The sequence below is a fragment of the Chamaea fasciata genome, unplaced genomic scaffold, assembly GCF_029207755.1.
Source record: "Chamaea fasciata isolate MVZ Bird 193981 ecotype frontalis unplaced genomic scaffold, bChaFas1.0.hap1 SCAF_6, whole genome shotgun sequence".
NCBI lineage: Eukaryota > Metazoa > Chordata > Aves > Passeriformes > Sylviidae > Chamaea > Chamaea fasciata.
In genome coordinates, this window is record NW_027094091.1 from 61,712,433 (window position 1) to 61,734,060 (window position 21,628).

At 47.3% G+C, this 21,628-nt stretch overlaps 2 protein-coding genes across 10 annotated transcripts in view; one reads left to right on the forward strand and one right to left on the reverse strand.

The window, feature by feature from the left end:
* ELF2 (E74 like ETS transcription factor 2) overlaps positions 1-6,743 on the forward strand; it is a 32,019-nt gene extending 25,276 nt beyond the window's left edge. For 5 of the 8 annotated variants that reach the window (XM_066186627.1, XM_066186625.1, XM_066186623.1 and 2 more), the window contains 4 exons: positions 696-782; positions 3,892-4,084; positions 4,456-4,809; positions 5,027-6,742. In XM_066186627.1, coding sequence (XP_066042724.1) covers positions 696-782; positions 3,892-4,084; positions 4,456-4,809; positions 5,027-5,654 — 1,262 coding nt within the window. In that variant the 3' untranslated portion in view covers positions 5,655-6,742. Of the gene's footprint in view, positions 1-695; positions 783-3,891; positions 4,085-4,455; positions 4,810-5,026 lie in introns of all 8 variants that reach the window. The other 3 variants (XM_066186620.1, XM_066186621.1, XM_066186622.1) reach the window with 1 other exon arrangement.
* A 4,916-nt stretch (positions 6,744-11,659) lies between these two features.
* On the reverse strand, positions 11,660-21,172 carry NOCT (nocturnin). Of its 2 annotated transcripts, none has more exons than XM_066186630.1 (3): positions 21,153-21,172; positions 14,590-14,859; positions 11,660-13,744 (listed from the first exon to the last, which is right to left on the reverse strand). In XM_066186630.1, exons 2-3 carry the CDS (start codon positions 14,849-14,851, stop codon positions 12,909-12,911), a joined length of 1,098 nt encoding a protein of 365 aa, XP_066042727.1. In that variant the 5' UTR covers positions 14,852-14,859; positions 21,153-21,172; the 3' UTR covers positions 11,660-12,908. The 2 variants fall into 2 exon arrangements, with proteins under 2 accessions (XP_066042727.1, XP_066042726.1); XM_066186629.1 differs by lacking the exon at positions 21,153-21,172 and adding an exon at positions 20,647-20,886.
* Positions 21,173-21,628: the final 456 nt, after the last annotated feature.

The window sequence follows — 21,628 nt, forward strand, 5'->3', positions numbered from 1 at the left end:
TTAACACAACATGGAGGAAGGACAGAGTATTCAAAGATGACTTTGTGGTGGGTAACCACTGGTGTCTGAAATATGGATAAATTTGGTGAGATGGTGGACTTGGGGTTCATGCAGTGACATAACCGGATAAATGCTAACTTAAAAAAAACATAAATCAGTTTACAAAATTGTAAGATCTTCTTTGTGAAGTTTTTGTCTTCCCTGTCTCATTGGCATGTCTTGGAGGAGAAACAATTCAGAACAGTGTTTGATTTCTATGCATTTTGCTATCACATGAGAGGTTCTCTCTGATCTAGCAGTATCGTTAGAGGCATCAATACAGTTCACGTAGTTTTAGGAATATTGATTCAACAGAGTTTCCACACATATTGGGGTGGAATATTTACTTGTAATTTAGAGGGAAACAAATGCAATGTAGTGTCAAAATGATACAAATCCAAGATCTGTGAATCTCAGATTTAATAAAAATGCAGATTAACTTGTCTGCAATTGAGTTAAATCTGCCTATGAAGTAAGCAACCAAATGATCGTTACCCTGTGTGTGCAGTAATAATCTAAGAACCTAAGTTTATCCATACCTGTAGCAAGGAAACAGCAGGGGAAAAATACACAAACAGCTTTTTTCAGCAGAGGCAAATATAAAACTTTACTCCACATTTGATTAATGCTTCTTTTTCCCTGTGTATTATGTGCAGCTGGCCGTAAACCCAGGACTCAGCAATCAACTTTATCTGATGGGTCTCCAGATCTAGGTATAAAGAAGAAACCTAGAGAAGGCAAAGGTATGTTTTTCCATTCATTGAGTCTTTAAAAATTAGCAGTGGATGTGCATTCTGTTTATCCCAGGAAATGTACATATCTTTAAAAATGTGGTGGATGAGATTGTACTGGCTTTATCAGAGTTTTATTCAATGTCTTCAAGTTTTTTTAGACAAGATCTAGCACAAGGATCTAGGAATCTCCTCTAGTACTCCACAATTAATAGGCTTTCTCATTTTTTATTTGCTTTACTTTGTGGTTACTGACTTGTGATGTCTTTTGTGTTGTGTATCAACTTAGTGCTACACACATAATTTATTAGGCTACTGCTGTAAGACTTACTTTCAAGTAGAGGCAGCACATGAGCATTTAGAAAGGTGATGGTTGGAAATACGATTTCTTAGTTAATTGGCAAACTTCAGTGGGAATAAATTCCTTGAATAATAGGTTCAGTTTAGTTTAAGGGGAAAAACAAATGATGATGTGTTTCTGTATTGGTAGAGTGGAGAATTATGTGCAGGAGAGTTTTAGTTTCCTAATGTTTCTCCTCATAAATAGAGGCTCCTTTCTTGGACTCCAAGCCCCTGCTATTCATTCAGCAAGAAGACAGACTGGGACATTTGCTCACAGGTTACCTTTCAGGTGGTGTGCAGTGTATCAGCTCTTCCCCTGGCTACAGGTGAAAAATCTGCATCTCTTCTCCTCTTAGTGCACTGAAAGTTGTTTGGAGATGTTGCTATAGCTGGGAGTAACAAAGTTTAGTGACTCTGAGTAGCAACATGCTAGCTGAAAGAGCCTGCTGTGGTCAGCTCCACTATTATTTGACGTTTGTTTGAAAGCAAGGTCTCTGCTGTTTACATAATTCCTTATCTGGCTACAGCTCCTGAGTCATCATGTTTGTCGGTGGGGCAAGGAAGAATGGGACTGACTTCATGGAGGTGTTTGCTCATGGAAACCAGTGCAATCACTGATTAAACTTCCTTGCAATGTCCACAGTTGCTTTAGATTTGGTGTAGCAGTGGACTTCAGTGGAGATGGCAGATTTTGTATCTGCTGTTTTTAAAAATACATCTTGTTTAATTATTTTGGTTTTTTTTTTGGTAGTCTTCTTGAATCCTTACCTTTTTTTCTATTTCAGATTTTAATATTACACCTTTCTGTTACCTGAACAGTACTTTCCAATTGTCCCAGGTCCTAGATTCCTGCACGAATAATTTGAAAAAGGAGGCCTGTATTTCTCTCTGTTCTCGTTTTTGTGCTGGTGAATTCAGCTCTATAGCTTCCTGTTTATTAAGTGGGGATGGTACTGCTTTGTGGTTTTTGGGAGATTTTTTAGCTTTCTTTTAAATTTATTTAACGTCTATGACCCTTCCTAATGACCTACATATGTCTCTTGTTCTCATGAAGTATCTTATTCCATATTTTATACTACAACTGGAATAAATTAGCTTTTTTCTTGATTTTTCTTGATTTTTGTTGCTTATTTTAAAAAATGACTTGCAAAGGTAGGCTATTTCGTATGCAGCATTTTTTTGGAGAACCAGGAATTATTCTACAGTTCAGTACTATCAGAGTTAAGTCGTGGAGAAGGAGACATGATGGTGCACATTTGGAAAGGAGATGCCTTGTTGGCATTCCTTTGTGCATTCTTGGTACTTTCTGGTGAAAAGTGAGGCAGCTGTAAATCTGATTTAATTGTGTCTTACAGTTTATTTATTCTCTTGAATTTCCTGCTTGCTTTCTAATCCTGAAGCCCACTTACATTTTTGCAAAATCTCTGTTGCAGACCTACAGCATTTGGTGGTCGATCCAGAAATTCTCTTTCTAAGGAGCTAAGGAATAAAACCCCAGGGATTAGTTCCCTAAAATTAAGGATGATTTAAAGATTCCTCAGTTCTTTTGTTGACTCTTTCCTCATATAGGTCTTAGTCAAATGGCTCTGAAATCTGGTTGGATTTTGGTAGCTCTTGAGTCAGTACTTGCTGTTGTTTGGAGCACATTGTAAAGCACAGTTTTTCTCTATGAGGTGCTTTTCCAAAAGATGGAACCTGTGATCTTTTTTTACCCTTTGAGGTTTTCAAAGATAGCTGACTTCTCAAAATCTGTAGTGGTCTCTATCTGCCTTATTTTTTAAAATTATCTTTGCATGGCATAACAAGTGCTATGCTAGGCCATTAAATCTCAGGAATTAATGTCCTTTTATCACACACAAGCAGAAATATAATTTGGTCCATGTCCTTGGAGGTAAAGAACTATTATTGATGTTTTGAGGTTATTATTCTTGTGGATCTGTCTTAGTTCTCCCTTCTCAGAAACTTGAGGAGTCTTTTCCAGCTGTACAAATTGGAAATGTGATCTGCTTTTTTCCTTTGGGTTCTCTTCCCCTCTTCCATAGATGCATATGGTGTGGTCAGAGTGCAGACAGACCCTGTGCTACGTTCTGTGGCATCTTGATAGTCACAAACCCCTTCCTGGGGCGTCTCCAGTGAAGATGGTGCACCTCTTGAATACCTGACAAGCACATTAAATTCTTTAGCCTGACTTCATTTTATATCCCCCTGATTACAGAAAGGTACATGGGATTTCTGCCCCGTGAATACTCTCTTTCAAGAAGTAGGACCTAGAAGGATGTTGGTCACTCTGCAGCATACATTTGGGGAGGGTCAGAACAGGGGCTGGCACCAGGTAGTGTGAGAGCCCCAGATCCTGGACAAACTTAACCACAGTTGAGATGGTTTGTTGCTGCAGGTTGTATGCCTTTTAAAAATTACTTATTTATATCCTCCTGTTCTGCAGTGTCATAAAATATCCTAGCATTTTCATGCCCTCTTTAATCAAATGTGAGAAGAAAATTCTAGTGCTCATCCTGCAGAATAGATAGGTACTGACTTCTTTTCAAGAGCTGAGAATGGGTGCTGGATTGAACAGGCTCCTGTGCTGTATAGCAGATCACTTGGATTAGCTCCTTTCAGAATGTAAATATTTATGGAAACTTCACTAAACTTTACAGAATGAATGAATATGTGCAGGCTACATCCTCTGTGTAACGTTGCTTGTAATGCAGGTCACGTGGAGAACTTTCTGTTATTTTTAAAAGTGGTTTTCTAACTCATAAATGCTTTCTGTTTATAGGAAATACAACGTACCTATGGGAGTTCCTTTTGGACCTTCTTCAGGACAAAAACACATGTCCTCGATATATTAAATGGACTCAGAGAGAGAAAGGAATCTTTAAACTTGTGGATTCAAAAGCTGTCTCCAAACTCTGGGGAAAACACAAAAACAAACCTGACATGAACTATGAGACTATGGGAAGAGCTCTGAGGTAAAAAAATACCCTCTTAGATCCTTAAGTTATCTACTACAATTTAAAATCTGATTCTTAATTTTGCTCATAGAAATATAAAGGTTCTGAAATGTTAAAAATTTTGAAGTTTTAGCCTGCAGTCTTGTAGTCCCTGTAACTTTCTATGTTACCAGTAAATTTGCAATTTTAATTCCTGAAATGTGTATTTGAGTTTTTTTCAGGTAGATTTTTCAGATCCTTTGCCACTGTGTTCTAACAGCTTCTTGCCATGCCTCCTTACATTGTACATTTTACTGAGATTACTTTTGGTTTTCTTGTTAGCACAGAACCAGGTTTTCTTTAAAGTCTGTCACTATGTTGCTTCCTACTTAATTGTACTTTCCTTGCAGATACTACTATCAAAGAGGAATCCTGGCAAAAGTTGAGGGACAGAGGCTTGTGTATCAGTTTAAGGAGATGCCAAAAAATATAGTTGTCATAGATGATGACAAAAGTGAGTCCTGCAATGAAGATTTGTCGATGCCTACAGATGAAAAGTCCCTGGAAAGAGTGTCTTTATCTGCAGAAAACCTTTTAAAGGCAGCAACTTCTGCACGTGAAGGAAAAAATTCCTCTCAGTTAAGCTGTACCAGAACAGAAAAAGCAGTCACCAGAGTTGTGAATATTGCCTCACCAGCTCATGACACATCCTCATCTCATCCTTCTACTACCACTGCTACTGTCCCAGCAACAACAGCTCCCAGGTTTGTGTTAATGGGGCTGTTAAATTTCCGAAGTCTATCGCTAGGTGTGCAAAAGGTTTGTGGTTGGGTTCTTTGCTTGCTGATTTGGCTTTTTTGTTATGGTTTGGGTTTTTTTAAGAACCAGTTAAAAACCTGTCTCTCTTAGAATTGTCTGTCCTTGTTGTCTCCTGTAATGGTGGCCTGTGTTTTGGCCTGAACGCCTGTGTTTATTTTGTAGGACTGTTCGTGTGGCAATGCAAGTGCCTGTTGTCATGACCTCGCTGGGACAGAAAATCTCAACTGTGGCAGTGCAGTCAGTAAACGCAGGGTCACCATTAATAACCAACACGAGTCCAACCACAGCAACAACTCCAAAGGTAGTAATCCAGACAATCCCTACTGTGATGCCCACCTCTGCTGAAAATGGAGACAAAATCACAATGCAGCCCACCAAAATCATCACCATCCCTGCCACGCAACTCACGCAGTGTCAGCTGCAAACAAAAACGGGCCTGTCCGGGTCAGGAAGTATCAACATTGTGGGAGCCCCATTGGCTGTTAGAGCACTAACCCCAGTGTCCATAGCTCATGGGACACCAGTAATGAGACTGTCTGTTCCTGCTCAGCAGGCCTCTGGCCAGACTCCTCCCAGGGTCATTAGTGCAGTTCTCAAAGGTCCAGAAGTTAAATCAGACACAGCCACTTCCAAACAGGAATGTGAAGTGAAAACACTGCAGCTGGTAAAAGAGGAGAAGCCAGTGGATGGAAGCAAGACTGTGACCCATGTAGTAGTTGTTAGTACACCCTCAGCTATTGCCCTTCCTGTAACAGTGAAAACAGAAGGAATCATCACATGTGAGAAATGAAGAATGGGTTTCTTCCAGCACGGACTTGTAACTGTTACGGTTTTGAATATACTGACATAATTGGGGAAGGGTGTGGATGCCACCCCCAAGTCATAAAGGCGAGTTTTGGAATGTTAATAAACATGCATATGCTGAAGACTTACTAGGAAAAAAAAATACTTTCCCCTGTTTCAGTGGGAATTAAACCACACTGATATGCTGATAAGAACTGCCTCTTCCAGTTGGGAAACAGCTGAACCTATGGAGAAGGAAAGAGAGAGGGACTGAAAAGGGACCAAATAATTTCACTACGCTACCGGTTACCAAGTTACACTAAGACCTGAAACACTAAGAGAGAGCTGTGTGAGAGGTTTGCCTTGGTTTTTAGTTTTCAGGGGGAGAGGAAAGTCTCATTGTTACACAAATGGCAAATTTGATGCATTTTATGTGCATACCAGCGATTACTACTGTGTGCCCACAGTACTCAACTGGTGCTATGTGAAAAACTATGCTACTAGTTATTGTAGGAAGTGAAATAAAGGAGATTAAAGAGCTTCTAAAAGAAGACAGAGGCCTAGAGGTTTTTTTGTATCATACAGCTTAAGCAGATTCAAATTGAAAGCCTTAGACTGATTTTCAGTTATCTTTCTTGAAATAAGCTAATGGCTTGTTTGTGTAAAGCTTTTTTATTAAAACAAATTTTTTAAAAACCTTGTACCTAGCACAGTATTGTTATAGAATAACATGTAACATATTTTGTATGGTAGTTAAAAGTCTGTCTAAATTTCTTAATCGTGGACAAAGTAGCAGCAGGTTTTCTGCCTTCTGCTGTACCATGCCTGTTTCTCTCACTTAGCCTTGACATCTGTGCATACATTTCAGTTTCAGCTCTACTCTCTCTTCAAAGGTCACGCCCAGCATGAGCTTTTGTCAGGTAGTTCTAAACCTGTAAATTTTTTTAGTTGAAGTTAAGAGGGAAGTACCAGTGTTCAGAACGAACTATAATAGTTTGTATATTCAACATTTGAAGTATATTCTATTTTGTTGTACTCTTGTTTCAAAGTGTATTCAAGTAGGTTTTACTGAAATACAGAAAGAAAATTTAATGGTGTTTGGTGTGCTTTTTATTTTTTTTCCTTCTTCCTTTCTGCTAACTTGTTAACCTTCTTTTCTTATTTGAATCTTCCAGGCATTCATCCTAATATAAATGAAACAGTGTGAAATTTTGGGACTTCTCCCTGCTTCAGAGGGCTGACCAGCTCTCTCACTCGGTTTAAATACCTGTGAAGCTTGCTGTAGCTGGTGAGGTAACTTCTGGCAGGGGTCTGGTTCTTACACATTTTCAGGATGGTGAGCATACACATGAGCTCTGTGAACTACCTGACTGCTCCTCCAACTACACCAGATATTAGCTCTGTATTTCCAGTCCATGTGCATGGCCTGAAATGTACCTTACTTACCCTGGTTTCATGGGCACCACACTGGCACATCAGGCTGTGGGTAGTCAGGTGCCCAGTGCACCCCCACTTCCTACTGATAAGCCCTGAAAAGTCTTCAGGGCAGGAACTTGGGTCATCTTGAAATTATTGAAGTCTAAATGGTCATCCAAGTACTTCATGCCTGGTGCAGCAGTTTTAACAGCTGTCTGGAGCTGAAGTCTTCTGTAATGCTAAAAGACACCAGGATGAAATACTTTACATGCTGGGAACCAGGTTACTTGTAGAGTCCTAGCAGCAAGGCCCATCCTTCCCTTCAGCTGGTAAGAAAGGTAGAAGTAGCTCCACACAGCCAGGCCAGCATGTGGGGGACTATGAAAGGCTTCTGGAAAAACTGTTCCTTTTCATCCTCTTCAACAGGGAAGTGGAGTTTAGGAACAAAATGAAACTGAAGCAGATAAAAAAAAATGTGTATAAGGCAGCAATCCCTTCCATTTGTAGCAATCTAATAAATCAAAGGTTCTTACACATGAACTGTGTTTCTGGCATGGGGTAGAGGACAAAGACCCCTTCACACAAGGAAATTGAGAGAAAAGAGGACTTTTTTTTTTTCCTAAGAAAGAGGTAGGAAAGGGAAGTGGGGGAAGCTGGGCAATCACTTGATTAATTTGGCAGTCTGAGACTCACTAATGTTCTGCGTAAAGGGAAATGGAGCAGTGTAAAGAGAGGCAGGTGGAACAAATCTGAGCCAAATCTGAAACAAATCAAAAGACAGGAAGAGAGAAACAAGTCTCTTTAAACCTATGATTGTAAGTCCAGTCTGTAAGAAACCCTATTCTAAATGGCTGTTGTTTGAGTGTGTCTGAAAGAGATCATGATCTATCTGTATTGAGTATTTGTAATTAAGACCTTTCCAACACCTAATTTAGATACACTTGAAGTCAAATGGGGACAAACTATCTTCCTGGAATTGGATAAGGATCTCCAGCTGATGACCTTTTTCTCTTAATGCCAAGACTTCATTATGTAATGGCAGAAACTAGAGGAATGAAGGCACCCAACTCCACTAGTGGTGGGATAGTCAGCTGGTGGCCAGCTCTGAGACACTGCCACTGCTGTGCCTTGCCATGGAGCCAGTGATGGTCCTTTGGCTCTCTCCCCTGCCCACCATTGAGTGGCACATGATGCTGGCTGCCAGAGGCTATTTACCTGGAGTTCATGGGGTGCTGTGAGAATCCCAGTCTGTGTGAGGATGTGCTGTAACTGAAACAAAAGGGGACTTAACCCGATTCTGTAAATTAGTGTGTTTTTACTGGTGGTACTGGAGGAAGTGACCTCAGGATGAGGGCACTTTGGTCAGGTTTGTAACATCTGAAATGAACACTAGAACATTGCAATACTTAGTATCTAGCTGTACTCCCAGGCTTTGGCAATCTCATTGAAAAACGTGTTGTCTCATACACGTGTGAAAGCAGGACTCCCTTTTACATCTGAATCTGGTGGCTAATGTAGAAGAGTCCATCATTGGCAAGCAGGAACTCGTAGATGTGTGGGTCGAATAAAACTTGTGTGAAGTGAGTGTGCTTTATACAGAAGGCATTGAGACGTACGCAGACTTGGTACCCCTGATTTTGCCGATAGAAGCTATTTCTATTTTTCAAATCCACTGTTTAAGTTACAGAATGAAAAGGGTGATGCTGTGTAATCCACAGGGGAAAAAAGTCTTAACTGTGAGTTGCAACTCAGAATAAATGTCTGAGTATCAAAAAATAAGAAAAAGTTTAAAGGGGAATCCTGTTGCAGAGAGAACTGTTTGTTAACCCTCTCTTGCACATCTTTCCCAGTGAAGGGTTCTGGGCCTCGACACAACTCAGGTTGTCTGGGTAAAGTGTGCTGAAACGAAGGCTGAGCTCTTGGCATTCTCTGCTAATTGATTTCATCAACTTTAGGGCTTTGGAGAGCTGCATCTGGGTTGCTCAGGGATGAGTGAGCCAGGGGCAGTCAGAAGTTGAGGAGAAAATGGAGAGGTGCGTGAAGCCCCAAGCTGGTACTCAGCACGACATGCACAGCAGGGATCTCAGCTGCATGTGGAGATTGTTACTGCCAGAGCCAGCTGAGTGCATTCTGCCTTGTACAGACAGTTCAAATAGCAGGTGTTAAGCTTATTAACAAGATCCAAATGTATTTGGAATCTAATTGTTCTCCAGGAGAGATAGTGTTTTAATAAGCTTGCAACAGCTTCTGCCTCTCAGCAAATTAAACAAGTGGGTCACTTCTTCCTGCAGCTTGCTTGAGAATGACGGAAAAGTGGCACTGCCAAAGCTGAGGCAGCCTTTATTCAAGATGAAAGCAAGGGATCTGTGGAGACTATTTTAGCCTTGGTGTGCTTATAAGGCATATATCCATAAGAAGAGCTTGGAAGACATTTTTTACTGTAAGAGTCGTACTGCTATATAGGAAAAAAAATCCTTTCTGCTTCTTCTGAAAAAATATTCAGTGTACTGATATTTATAGCTGGCAAATGTATTTCAGTGCTGCAGGCTTGCCTCTTGCTGCATAAAGCAAAGCAAAAGCAATAATCCATTTAAGTTTTCCAAAAGAGTCTGTCTGCAAAATAAATTATGGCATGTACTGAAGCTGCCTGGGAACTTACCAGTTAATTTCTGCAGCCTTTTTATTAAAATACAGCAGAAAGGGTTCATCGTTGGGCTGTAGCAGGGATTTTCTGAGTAGGACAGTTTTAAGAATTGCCTTAAGATGATTAGTGTCCAGCCTTTTCAGTTATTCCAGCCCCCCTTGCCTTCAAAATTACCCTTTAAGGAGTTGAAGCAGTAAACATCTACTGTAACATGTCCAGGATGAAAGAAGAATCCCAACCCTTTCCACTTAAGGAGAGGTTCTGCAGTGATGACAGTATCATACAAATCATGGTTTGTTTGGTTTCTTGTGTATGAGAATTAAGCGTTGCAAGCAAGGACATGAATTAAAATGTCTTAAGAACCATACAGATACCATATACTCCACTGTGAGAGTGAGAATTCTGCAGCTGTGATAGTTCAGTTCCTGCTGGTAAAAAGCCTCCCATAATCGGGCCTGTGGCTCTATGCTCTGGCAGTGGGACAGGTGCCACACTGATGGACACCTTGACTGGCCTGAGGAAAAGGGAGCTGCTTATACAAGTGAAATGAAATCATAGGCTTTTTGGTGGGAGTGGTGGGGGTTTTTTTGGTTATGGTTTAATTAATACAGACCTGATCTTTGCTCTCAAGTCAGGGCTTTCTCTACCACAAGTGTAGTTTCTTCCGGAAACTGCCAAAAGGAGTCTGGATGGAAGCTCCAGCTTCTGGTGTGAGTTTTTGTGGTAGATGAGCAAGGATTTGACCTGCTAAAGGTAGGTCTTACAGGTCTACACTGTGATGTTAATTTTAGAAGTGTTGATGACTACAGATACTAATTAACGGGCACTTGTATTATTTCTCCTTGCAAGACCATTGGAGGGAAGGTCCTAAGAGAAAATAATCCTGAAGGAGAAGCACTGCATCTCACCCCTTCTGCACAACTGAGGGCAGCCAGCACCAGAAAAAGGAAGCTGTCAGTGCCTAGTTGGTATGAAACATGGCAGCAATGCTCAAAGGTCTGTCTTTTTGTGAGGCATTGGGAGTGTTGCATCTCTTGCCTAAAATCTCGCCCAAAAATGCCATCCTTCTGGCTTCCGGGGACACAGTTTGCTCTTTCTGAAATTCCAGCCAAAGGAGGTGCTGGCATGTTGCATGTGCCTGGTATGAGTATTCACCGAGGCCATTGTCTCTTTGGTGGTAAAATCCTTTCTATCTGGGAAAAGACAAATCCACATAAATCCCAGGCTGGTTAAAGGAGCCTCTGCTTGGAAGCAGACCATTGCCCTCATCCTGCAAGAGTCAGGAACACACGCAGAGTGTGTTACAGCTGCACAACAGCACTTCATTTGTTTGCCTGATGAGGAGTGTGTTTGTGTGGGAATTTGGGACTTCCACTCACCAGGCTCTGAAATTGCCTTCTCTGCAATGCAATATAGTAATTTATGGGCTGTGTGAAGCTCACACCTGTGCTGTTTCTTCTCCTCAAATGAGGTTTTAGAAGAAAGTGGCAGATACAGCTGCATCTTGTAAGGGGTCAGCCTTCCCAGGCACACTTTGCAGCTCTCAGGGAGCAATTCTTGCACCTCACTTTGCAGGTCACTTTGTAGTCACTTTGCAGGACTAGCTAGGTTTGTAGCTCCACACAACTGTTGGAAAAGGGAATATTTACGGTGTGGGTGTCCTCTCTAACTAGAAGAGTGAGCAGCTTAACAGCTAAGCATAACTCCCTTCCCTTCAGACTTGTGAAATTTGGACATTCCAAGTGGGAGAAAGAGTGTGCTGTGAAGGTAAAGCAGCCATGCCACTTTGAGATCAGGGTTAGGGGTGGGGGAAAACCCACCTACGGTTAGGTCTGGAAGGGGAAGCATCAGCACCAACTTGAAGCTCAAACTAGTTGAGACAGGTCACCTCCTTGGCAACAGGAACTTGGGACAGCAAAGTGAGAAAGACAGCTGCAGAGATACTACTTTTTTCCAAAGAGTTTTATTAATAAACACCTGGAACATTTAAGAGTTCTGTGCACCCTACTTCACATGGAAATACTGCTTTATTTGCCCTGCCATATCTTCCCAACTATCTAAATGTCAGCCCAACTCCAACTGTTGTTCCTCTTCCTACATTAGCTTCTGGTATAATGGCATGTTTACAATCCATATATGCAATTCCTGTGTCACCAGTGAGCATCACAGGAGTTACTCTACTAACAGACCTCTGTTGTAGCCCAGAGGTTCCCTGGGTCCTAGGAAGAGGCTCCTGAACACTGTTACTCTATGATTTCCAATCAGATGCAGGATCACCAACTTCTCTCAATAAATAAATTTTATCTTATAACAGATTCCAGTGTAGCTTTAGGTTCTGAACATAAATAAAGGAAAATCTTTCAACATTAAGACTGGCCCTTTACTGAAACAGCAAGATTGACAAGACTACAAATTTTAACCATTTAGAAAAGTAATACTCAAAGCAGAGAAAGAAGTAGTCCCTGGTTATCTGTGTCCTCCAGAGGGAAGCACGGAAGACATGAAGGTACAGTCACTGTAGAGCCTACAGGCTGTATGTGTGTGACAGACACATGCACATTGTTCTGGAAAAGTGAGGGTATTACTCTAGGTCATACTCAGCCTCTGTTTCCTCACCTGCTCTTACTGGAGGGGGCCTTCCTCACTTCTAATGAATTTGTCATCTCAGGTCATGGAAAAATGACAAGACCACACTGTGAGCTTGGCTTTTTGTCTAAACTGCATTAAACTTCCTTCATATTGCAACACAAGAAGATTTAAGATAATCTCACTGGGTAGTCGAACCTCACTCCCTTTGGTACTTGCAGAAGTTTAACATGAAATAAATAAAATTAGCATGCTGTCAGGGCAAGTTGTTTTACAAACACAAGTGTTTTGATTTAAATACTAAGGCCTCCACATTCATTAGAGGATTAAATCCTTAAAACAGGGGGCTTAGTGAAAGGATAAAGCTCATTTGCCTTCTAGTTTCCAAACCATGACATGGCAAGAAGAACATGACGAGCACACTGGCTTCCTTCTTCCTCCCTCGAAGGCTGCACATTAATGAGGGCTGAACAGCAAGTGTAGCTCCAAACAAGTGCCTGAAATAATGGTTAGTCAACAGTATTTCCTCATCTTTCAGTAGCATCTAGCTTCAAGGGTTTTCTCTAAAAGACTGGTGAGTTCAGACACTGCAATACCAGGTGGCATTCCAAGACACTACAGCAGTCTGTCAGGGTCCTGGTTAAAGCTAAAGTCACATACAAGGGACAGGTGATCGGAAGGGTAATTGAACGAGGGCAGCCTGTTGGGCCCGATCTGCTCTTCAGTCAGCAAGCCCAGGGCTGAGTTCACATTCAAGGCATGCTGGGAATACCAGATATAATCCAGTGTGTGCCGGCACTCCCCGGAGGGCCGGATCTTCCAGGTGGTGTAGGGGGGCTCTGACTGTCCGTCGGGGCTCAGCAGCTTGTACGCACTGTTTAAATTGAGGCTGGAGTTGGAGAACTCCCTGTACACCTCCTCGGTCGGCTCCGCGTTGAAGTCTCCGCAGACGATCAGGGGGATCTTGGCTCCTTGGGTGATGTTCTTCAGGTTCTGGAGGAGGTCGCAGCCCTGGGCGGAGCGGAACCTCTCCCAGCCCGTGCGGGCCTTCAGGTGGGTGACGGCGATGCAGAAGAGCCTGCCGGTCTCGTGGCACTTGAGCGTCTGGGCGATGGCCACCTGGTTGGTCTTCAGCTTCATGGCGGTCAGCCGGATGTTGGTGCTGCTGACCAGCTCGAAGCGCTCCTTGAGGAAGAACATGGCGCAGCCGTCCGGCCCGTTGTTGCGCTCCACGTCCAGGCACGGAGACCACGGCTTCGGGAAGAAGGTGCACTGGTAGCCCAGGCGGCTGAGGAGCGGCTCGAAAGTGTCGAAGTAGTGGTCGACTTCCTGAAGGCACAAGATGTCGGGCTTGTACGCGAGGATCTCCTCCAGGATGAGGCACTTCCTCTCCTCCCATTTCAGAGCTTCCATGGGGCACTGGACAAAGTTGTCTTTGCCTTCCCCGAGAGCTGGAATTAGCAGGGAGGGGGGACAAAAAGCCGAAAAGTTACCAATAGCCGAAACAGCCTGTCAGCCTCCAGGTTTTATCAGTTTAAGTGCAGGTCACAGGTTTTTCTGGAGTAGCTGGTGACTTCAAGGGTACCAGATTTGCCAGTGGGCGTGAGAACCCCTTTTCAAGTCACTGGAGCCACTCCAAAAAAAGTTCCTTTTGCAGATAAAAGACACATTAAAGACTTTCTCCCTCTCTGCCCACTACACAAGGGCAAGTACTTCCACATGTGGCTGCTGCAGCTTAAGCCAAAATAAAATGATGTGGGTTAAAAGTGACTTAACTGCAGAAGGTTAAGGCAGTCCCTATGAGGGAAACTTCCCACACCAAAAGATTTTAAGATGAGGCTGCTGCACTCCTCAACTTAGAGCCTTGATTCAAAACTACCAGTTAAAATTACTTTGAATCATTAAGAATTCCCCCCATAGCAGACCTGAATTTCTGGATAGTTCACCAATAAGGTAATCAGAAGAGAAACTTTACAAATAAAACTTAGGAAAAAGATGAGTCTTCTCTGGGGTTAACAACCCTCTAAAACTGATGGGTCACAGCTTTTAGAATACACTGTGCTCAGTTAGGACAGGAATTCAGGGCTACTTTTGGCATCAAAGTTGCAAGGAGAGACCTTTTTTCCTTTCCTAAGGGACAGAAGGAATGCCACTATTTCAAAATGCTCGAAATATTCCCCCTAGCATTCAGTCAGTTGTATCTCATGTAGTTCACTCCTCTCCCTTTGTTCTGCCAGGGTTTTCCTTGCTGCATTTGGTCTCAAGGTCATACCTTGAGCTCACATGCATCTCCTACCTTGGGCGAGGATGTTCCACTGCATGACCCGGATGGGGCGGTGGTTACTGGCAGTATTTTTCTTCAGGCTCACAAAGTTCCTCTGAAACCGGGGTGGCCGCTTCTGCAGAACAATCTGACATTCCTCCAGCAAATCCTTGGGGTCTATAGGATCCAGCTGTGCTGAGTCCAGCTGCTCCAGGCAGTCCTGGTGCTGGGACACGGCACCACTGCTCAGCGTCTTGGCGAGCACACTGTAGAGCCGGCTGGTGCTGTTGCCCATGGAACACACTGCAAGGGAAAAACTGCTGTTAGAGAGGGTCCACCACAACTCTTGTCATCACTTGGGTACCTCGTTGCAGTGCCAGCCACTGGTGCTTTGTGCAGGAGCCTGTTCCTGAGTCTGAGACAAAATAAGAAGGATGCAGAGATAGGTTTCGTCCTGTCCCATGCTGTGTCTGTCACCAGGGCCTGCAGCCTGCAAACAGCCTGGTTTAGGGCATCATGGTGCTGTCTTCTAAGGCAATAAAGAAGTCTTTCAGCCAGAACAGCAGGGCTAAGATTAACTCTGCACATGTTGTAGAAGACACAATAGAGCACACGTTTTCCCTGTTCACAGAGGAGAGAGCCCAGCAGGTGGACAAATGCTGCCTGCTCCTTATTTCATGTGCAGCATTTGCTTCTGATGGAGATGGCACTCTGTATGGCCTGGTACCCTGTGCCCATCTGGGACGCCTCCAGGCTGCAGGACAGCCAGCAGGGTGACTCATTCCCTCAGGTTAGTATTTAATAGGAACCTCTGATCACAGTTTCATTTATCCCCAAAGCAGTAACGTTGTCATGAGCATGAAGCAATGAAGCAGCCAGATGCTTCTGCTGGCTTAGACCTCAGGATGTGGAGTGGAGAAGGCAGTGTCTCCCAGTTCCACATCCCTATGTTCATTCCCCTCACCCTCCTCTCTCCCTGTATCTCCTCACTCTTTTGTGCTGTGCCCCAGCTTGGCAGTTTCCAGCACTCCCTGCAGCCCTCCCTGGGCCCCAGCCACCTCCTGTTCCTTGGCCATCTCACCCACATGACCTGCACACAAGCTGCTGTCCCTGGCTCTCCCTGCTAATGCAGCTGGCCCTCACCCAGCCCTGTGTCTCCTGCAGGGAGGTCCCCCCATCCCACATGGGGTCACAGCTGCCACAGGATGAGGATGCACGTGTGTCCCTGCTGTTTTGCTCTTTGGCTTATGCAGTTTGTGGAATTTCTACACTCTGTGTGCAAGAGCTCTCCAACCCTATTTCAGGGTGAGGGTTTTGCTCCTTCAAACATGGGCAGGAAGGACTGTGCTTGCACCACAGCAACTTGCATAAGAGGCAATGCTGGTTGAGTTCTGTTGTTGTCTCAACTTACTTATTTACTCTCAATGCCTTTTACAAGGGGAATCTTAAGCAAAAGAACTTCAGTGTTGCACTGCTGTTGGCCCACAGTCATTATTAGGTAAGTTTATTTGTGCATTTAAGTTACTTTAAAAAGGAAGAGGATGAAATCATCTTGTGCTCACATCTTGTGGCAGATCTGGGGTGCTACCCAACACACTTCCATGTGCAGACTGAACTACAGCACCACCAATTTTAAGAGCTGGTGACAGATGTACGATAATGACAGGCTAGAGGGGCAGGCAGGAAGATGGACACCCTTACAGTTCAATGAACATACTCAGGAGGAAAAGAAAGACTGCAGTATAAGCCTCATGTCCTTGTATTTAGGGAAACTGATACATTTAAAAGACACTAGAAAGTACTTGCTATAATGTGTGTCTTGTATGTGTAAGCCCATGGAACAGTTCCAAAGAAAGCTGTGAAATGGGAATTTAGATTAGATATAGGATGTTGTTCCTCATCTCCATCCTTTTAGTTAAAGTACTAGGAGTTCTCAAACTGAGATGTGATCTTGAGCTCACACACATGAATGTCTTTCCAGGGAAGCTGTGCGTAGTGTTTCAGTTTCTGTGGTCTTTCTCTGTTTACAATTCTTCTCAAGAAGCCAAGTACTGCTGAAGTAGAAGAAGTGGCTTTTAATAGCAAGGGAAAACACAAAATCCCTAAGCAGGACCCCGACACAGCTGTGAGGGGAGAGGGGGAAGGAATGAAAGCACGCTCTGTGTTGGATACAGAAGGGTGCAGTTTACACACAACCAGGGCTGCCAGGCAGCCATGTAGCAACCCAAAGAAATTAATACAGCTTTTAATAGATGCTCCACAGGGAGCAACTCACCTATTTTTAGGACAGGTACAACCCATAGCTAAGTGCTGCAACTGGAGATAAGCACAGTGTTTTCTGCTGCATCAGGGTTGTTGTCAGCAGCTGAGTACAGCCCCTGTCTGCCATGCCATGGATGAACATGGCTCATGTGGGGCTCTCCAAAGGAATAATGGGAAATAATTACCCTCCAAGAAGCCATTAGCAAGCTCTTAGGCTGCTTGTGGCTTCACCTGAGTCAGAGGCACAAGGTGGGTGTAACACAGCTGGAGGCAAAGGTCTGTTGGCAAAGCCCTGAGCAGCTTACAGCTGTTACAGCAGGATCAAGGCTAAGTTCAGCCTCCACCTGCCAGACTGCAAACAAACCCAGGGTGTTGTATAAATCTCATCATCCCTGGGATCATGGTGTATCCAGCTCTTTATGGAGCATAAAACATAGCCTACCTAACCTGTGCTATGGCCCAGAACTGATCTGACAGCTTTTAAAGTCAGTCATGTCTCAGGAAGGAAAAAGAGCTTCAGTCTTCTTTTGAGGACCCAGAGAAGATTGTGTGAAAGAGGGTCTGGACTATAAATTAAGCACTTTCAGTCCTGGTATAAGTGGCTTGAAAGTTCTTGGTTGAAAGAGGGGGCTCCTTGGGAAGATTCCAGCTTAAGATGACTGCTTATCTGCACAAGTTCTTTGTATTCAAAGTGCTGAAAACATGACAACACAGACACTGAGGTGCTCTGCAGAACAGGGGCCAGACCAACGACCTGAACACGAAAACTCCAAACACAAAATCCATTTTGTTGTTTCTGCAATGCTGAACTGTGTCCACAGCAGCCCAGCTGTACAACACAAGCACAAGGTCACCACTCTGAAATCCTGCAGTGCAAGTTAAGTGACCTGTAACTTGCTGGGATAATGTGTGCTGCCAGTGCTGTGACACTGTGGTGCTGGTGTGGGCAGAGGCACAGGCAGACTCCTGAGCCTGCACTGTAGCAGTTGGTAGCACATATGAAAGTGATTCCCTTGCTGTGATGTAACAGGGAACATCGACTCAGCAATTACTACTCAAGGTGTGTAAAATAAAAAAGCTCTTCCTCTCAGCAAGGGTGGTACCTCTGCATAGTAAGGTCAAGGAAGAATTCAAACTGTGAATTAAATGTAAGAACAGGGTGTAAAGTTGGAAGGTTTCTTGCATCATCCAGCACAGAGGAGATGAACTTCCAGGGTCTCAGGCAATGAGCCATCAGAGACTTTACTTTAAGGGCTTTGCCTCAGAGATGAGGGCTGCAGAAGGGTATTGGGCCGTGACCTTTTGGGTAAGGTGAACAACATTCTCATTTCCCTTCATTTCAGGTCATACCTCCCAGCCCCACTTTCAGCCAGAAGCCCTACCCTGTTTGTGTATGACAAACAGGTTATGTTTGTGTATGTATGTTTGTGTATGTTTAGCACAGGGCCTTTCCTGCCAGGTAAATGACCCCACACACCTGCAGTCTGGAGTTGCATCAGCCTCCACAGCCCCAGAGGCTGGCAGCAGCTAGAGATGCCCTCCCTGGAACCCCAGTTCTAGGAACAACTTGACAGGCATCCCCATGTGACAAAATCTGTGCTACCAAGGTATCATACTACATGTACAGCCCTGTTTGGGACAGCAATGAGAGTTCATCAGAGCAAGGCAGAAGCTGCCTGTTCTCAACAGGCAACACCAGAAAGAAGAAAGAACCTCAAATCCAGCCTCCAGTGATATAGAGAATCAGTACTCGGCACAAGCTCTGGAAATCTTTATCTTCAGGAGTGCTTTATTAATCATGAGCTCGATTCTGCCAGCTCTCAGATGCATATGCTCCTCTTCCCTGTAGTGCCATGAAGCTTCAATCCTGCCATATGGCATCCTGGCCTAGCTTCAACAGGAGGAAGGGAAGCACCCTGCCCCAGCCTGGCTTTTACGCTCCTCCTGTAACAGCAGCAACAGGGGATGAACTCACTTCACCCCAATCCCAGCTGAAGGCAGTAGGGCAAAGTGGATCTCCTGCATGCCAGGTATATAATACAGCCTTGTATTACAAGCAGTGTAAGAGCAGCTGTGGCTGCTCTATGCCTGGAAGTGTCCAAGCCTAGCTTGGATAGGGCTTTAGGCAACCTAGTCTAGTGAGAGGAGGGCTGCAACCAGACGACCTTTAAGGTCTCTTCCAACCCAAACCATTCAATGATAAAGAATTTGGCTTATCACCCCTCCCACCAGCAGCAGTCTGGAGCAATGCTGGCTGTTGCCAGGCTGCCCCAGTTTTCAGCAGGAACAGATCCGGGTGAGCATTCTGAGTCACGGCCAGAGTCAACAGCGGTGATTTCAGGCTGGCTCCGGCCGCAGGAGCAGTGGGTACAGCCCTGCCCCGATCCCGGTCTGGCTCCGGCCGCAGGAGCGGTGGGTACAGCCCTGCCCCGATCCCGGTCCGGCTCCGGCCGCAGGAGCGGTGGGTACAGCCCTGCCCCGATCCCGGTCTGGCTCCGGCCGCAGGAGCAGTGGGTACAGCCCTGCCCCGATCCCGGTCCAGCTCCAGGCTGGCTCCGGCCGCAGGAGCGGTGGGTACAGCCCGGCCCCGATCCCGGTCTGGCTCCGGCCGCAGGAGCGGTGGGTACAGCCCTGCCCCGATCCCGGTCCGGCTCCGGCCGCAGGAGCGGTGGGTACAGCCCTGCCCCGATCCCGGTCTGGCTCCGGCCGCAGGAGCAGTGGGTACAGCCCTGCCCCGATCCCGGTCCAGCTCCAGGCTGGCTCCGGCCGCAGGAGCGGTGGGTACAGCCCGGCCCCGATCCCGGTCTGGCTCCGGCCGCAGGAGCAGTGGGTACAGCCCTGCCCCGATCCCGGTCCGGCTCCAGGCTGGCTCCGGCCGCAGGAGCGGTGGGTACAGCCCTGCCCCGATCCCGGTCCGGCTCCAGGCTGGCTCCGGCCGCAGGAGCGGTGGGTACAGCCCTGCCCCGATCCCGGTCCGGCTCCAGGCTGGCTCCGGCCGCAGGGGCGGTGGGTACAGCCCTGCCCCGATCCCGGTCCGGCTCCAGGCTGGCTCCGGCCGCAGGGGCGGTGGGTACAGCCCTGCCCCGATCCCGGTCCGGCTCCAGGCTGGCTCCGGCCGCAGGAGCGGTGGGTACAGCCCTGCCCCGATCCCGGTCCGGCTCCAGGCTGGCTCCGGCCGCAGGAGCGGTGTGTACAGCCCTGCCCTGGCCCAGCCCTGCCCGCGGTCAGAGCGCAGCAGCGGGGCACACGCCAAGGCGGTGTCCGTACAGGCACCAAGGGCATCCGAGACTTCCCGTGTGAGGGATGAAGAACGGGCTGTAATTATTTAACGCTACAGGCAAGCAGGGATCTGACTGCCTGGCAGAGGTAACCTGGGCTGCTCCCACACGTCGTCGTGAGTGAAAGGCCCCCGCTGTGAGTCAAGCTTATCCCACGCAAAGTGCAACGCCGAAGAGGGCAGCTCGGCTATCCGAGAGCATGCTCCTGATGCGGCATGTGGACACTGTGGCACCCTCTGGCTCACAGACAGATCACCCCACGGATGCCTGGGTTCACTCCAAGCACCCAGCCCACGCGTGGGCCCAGAGGGCGCCCACCCAGCTCCGGCGGGCCGTCCGGCAGCACCTGTCCCGCTCACACCGCGTGGGCGAGCATCACGGCCGCTGCCGTAGAGCCCAAGGGCCGGGGCAGTCCCGGAGAGTGGGCTGGCGAAGGGACAAGGGACAGCTGATGCGGCCAGGAGAGCCCAGATCACGCTCCCACAGCAGCAGCCCGGCACCGGCCGCCCGGCTGCGGCCCCGCGCGGTTCCCGGCCCGGTCAGTACCCACCTGTGCGGGGCGGCGTCCCCGGGGCGGGCGGGCCGCCCGCTGCTGCCCGCGGGGCGGCGGGGCCGGGGGCCGGCGGGTGGGAGCGGGGCCGCGGCAGCGGCAGGCGGGAGGCCGAGGCGGCGGCGGCGGGAGCGCAGCAGAGACCGGGAAGGGCCGAGCAGAGGCAGCGCGCGGAACTCTGGTACATGCTCCCGGCTGGACGGGGCGGGACGGAGCAGAACCGGGAGGGACCGGGAGGGATCAGTGGCGCAGCTACTCCCGCGCCCGCCCCGCGGCCGCGGTTATAGAGGCGGCGGCGCCCCGCGCGGCGCCTACATTGGGCACTACCACCCTCACCCGAGGGGGAGAGACGAGGAACAAACAAACCCTCCCGGCACCCCCGCCCGCACACCGAACCCGCCCGCGAAGACCAGCGGGGCGGCACTTCCCGCCACTCTCCCGCCGCTCCTGCTGCCAGTGGCGGGGGATGCTGCGGTAGGAAGAACGCGCCCCGCGGCCTCTCCCACCTCCCCTACTCCGTCGTGGAGTGGTGTGGCCCGGAGGAGGTTTCCCGCTGGTGACGTCAGCAAGGGGCGCCCTCTGCTCCCGCTGACGTCACGGCACAGGGGCCGCCCCGCCCCACCCCGCCCCCCCGGGATCGCGGTGCGGGATCACGGTGCGGGATCGCGGTGCGGGATCGCGGTGCGGGCACCCGTGGGAGCGCGTACTGGGCCGTGCAGGGCTCGGCACCGCCGGGGAGAGGCACCAGGCGGCCCCGCTGGGAGACCCACATCGCCCTCCAGACGCTCGCCACGTCCCCAGGACCGCGGGGGCAGAAGGACGCTCTCCCAGCGCAGCACTCCGCGCGTGGCATTCCCTGTGGGAGCTGCGAGGCGCTGGGCTCGGGGAGAGCAGGGGGTCGAGCCCCGATGGGGGGTTCTGGGCCCCAAAGCAGGGAGCCGGGGGCCTTTTCCCCCGCTTCCCGTGTCCTCTTTGCTCCAGC

Excerpts from the sequence above, each read along its gene's own strand:
- NOCT (XM_066186629.1), bottom strand. The coding sequence starts at position 20,833 with ATGTACCAGAGTTCCGCGCGCTGCCTCTGCTCGGCCCTTCCCGGTCTC. Across the intron at positions 14,860-20,646 it reads GGGGACGCCGCCCCGCACAG|TGTGTTCCATGGGCAACAGC; the intron begins GTGGGTACTGAC and ends TTTCCCTTGCAG. Across the intron at positions 13,745-14,589 it reads GTGGAACATCCTCGCCCAAG|CTCTCGGGGAAGGCAAAGAC; the intron begins GTAGGAGATGCA and ends TGCTAATTCCAG.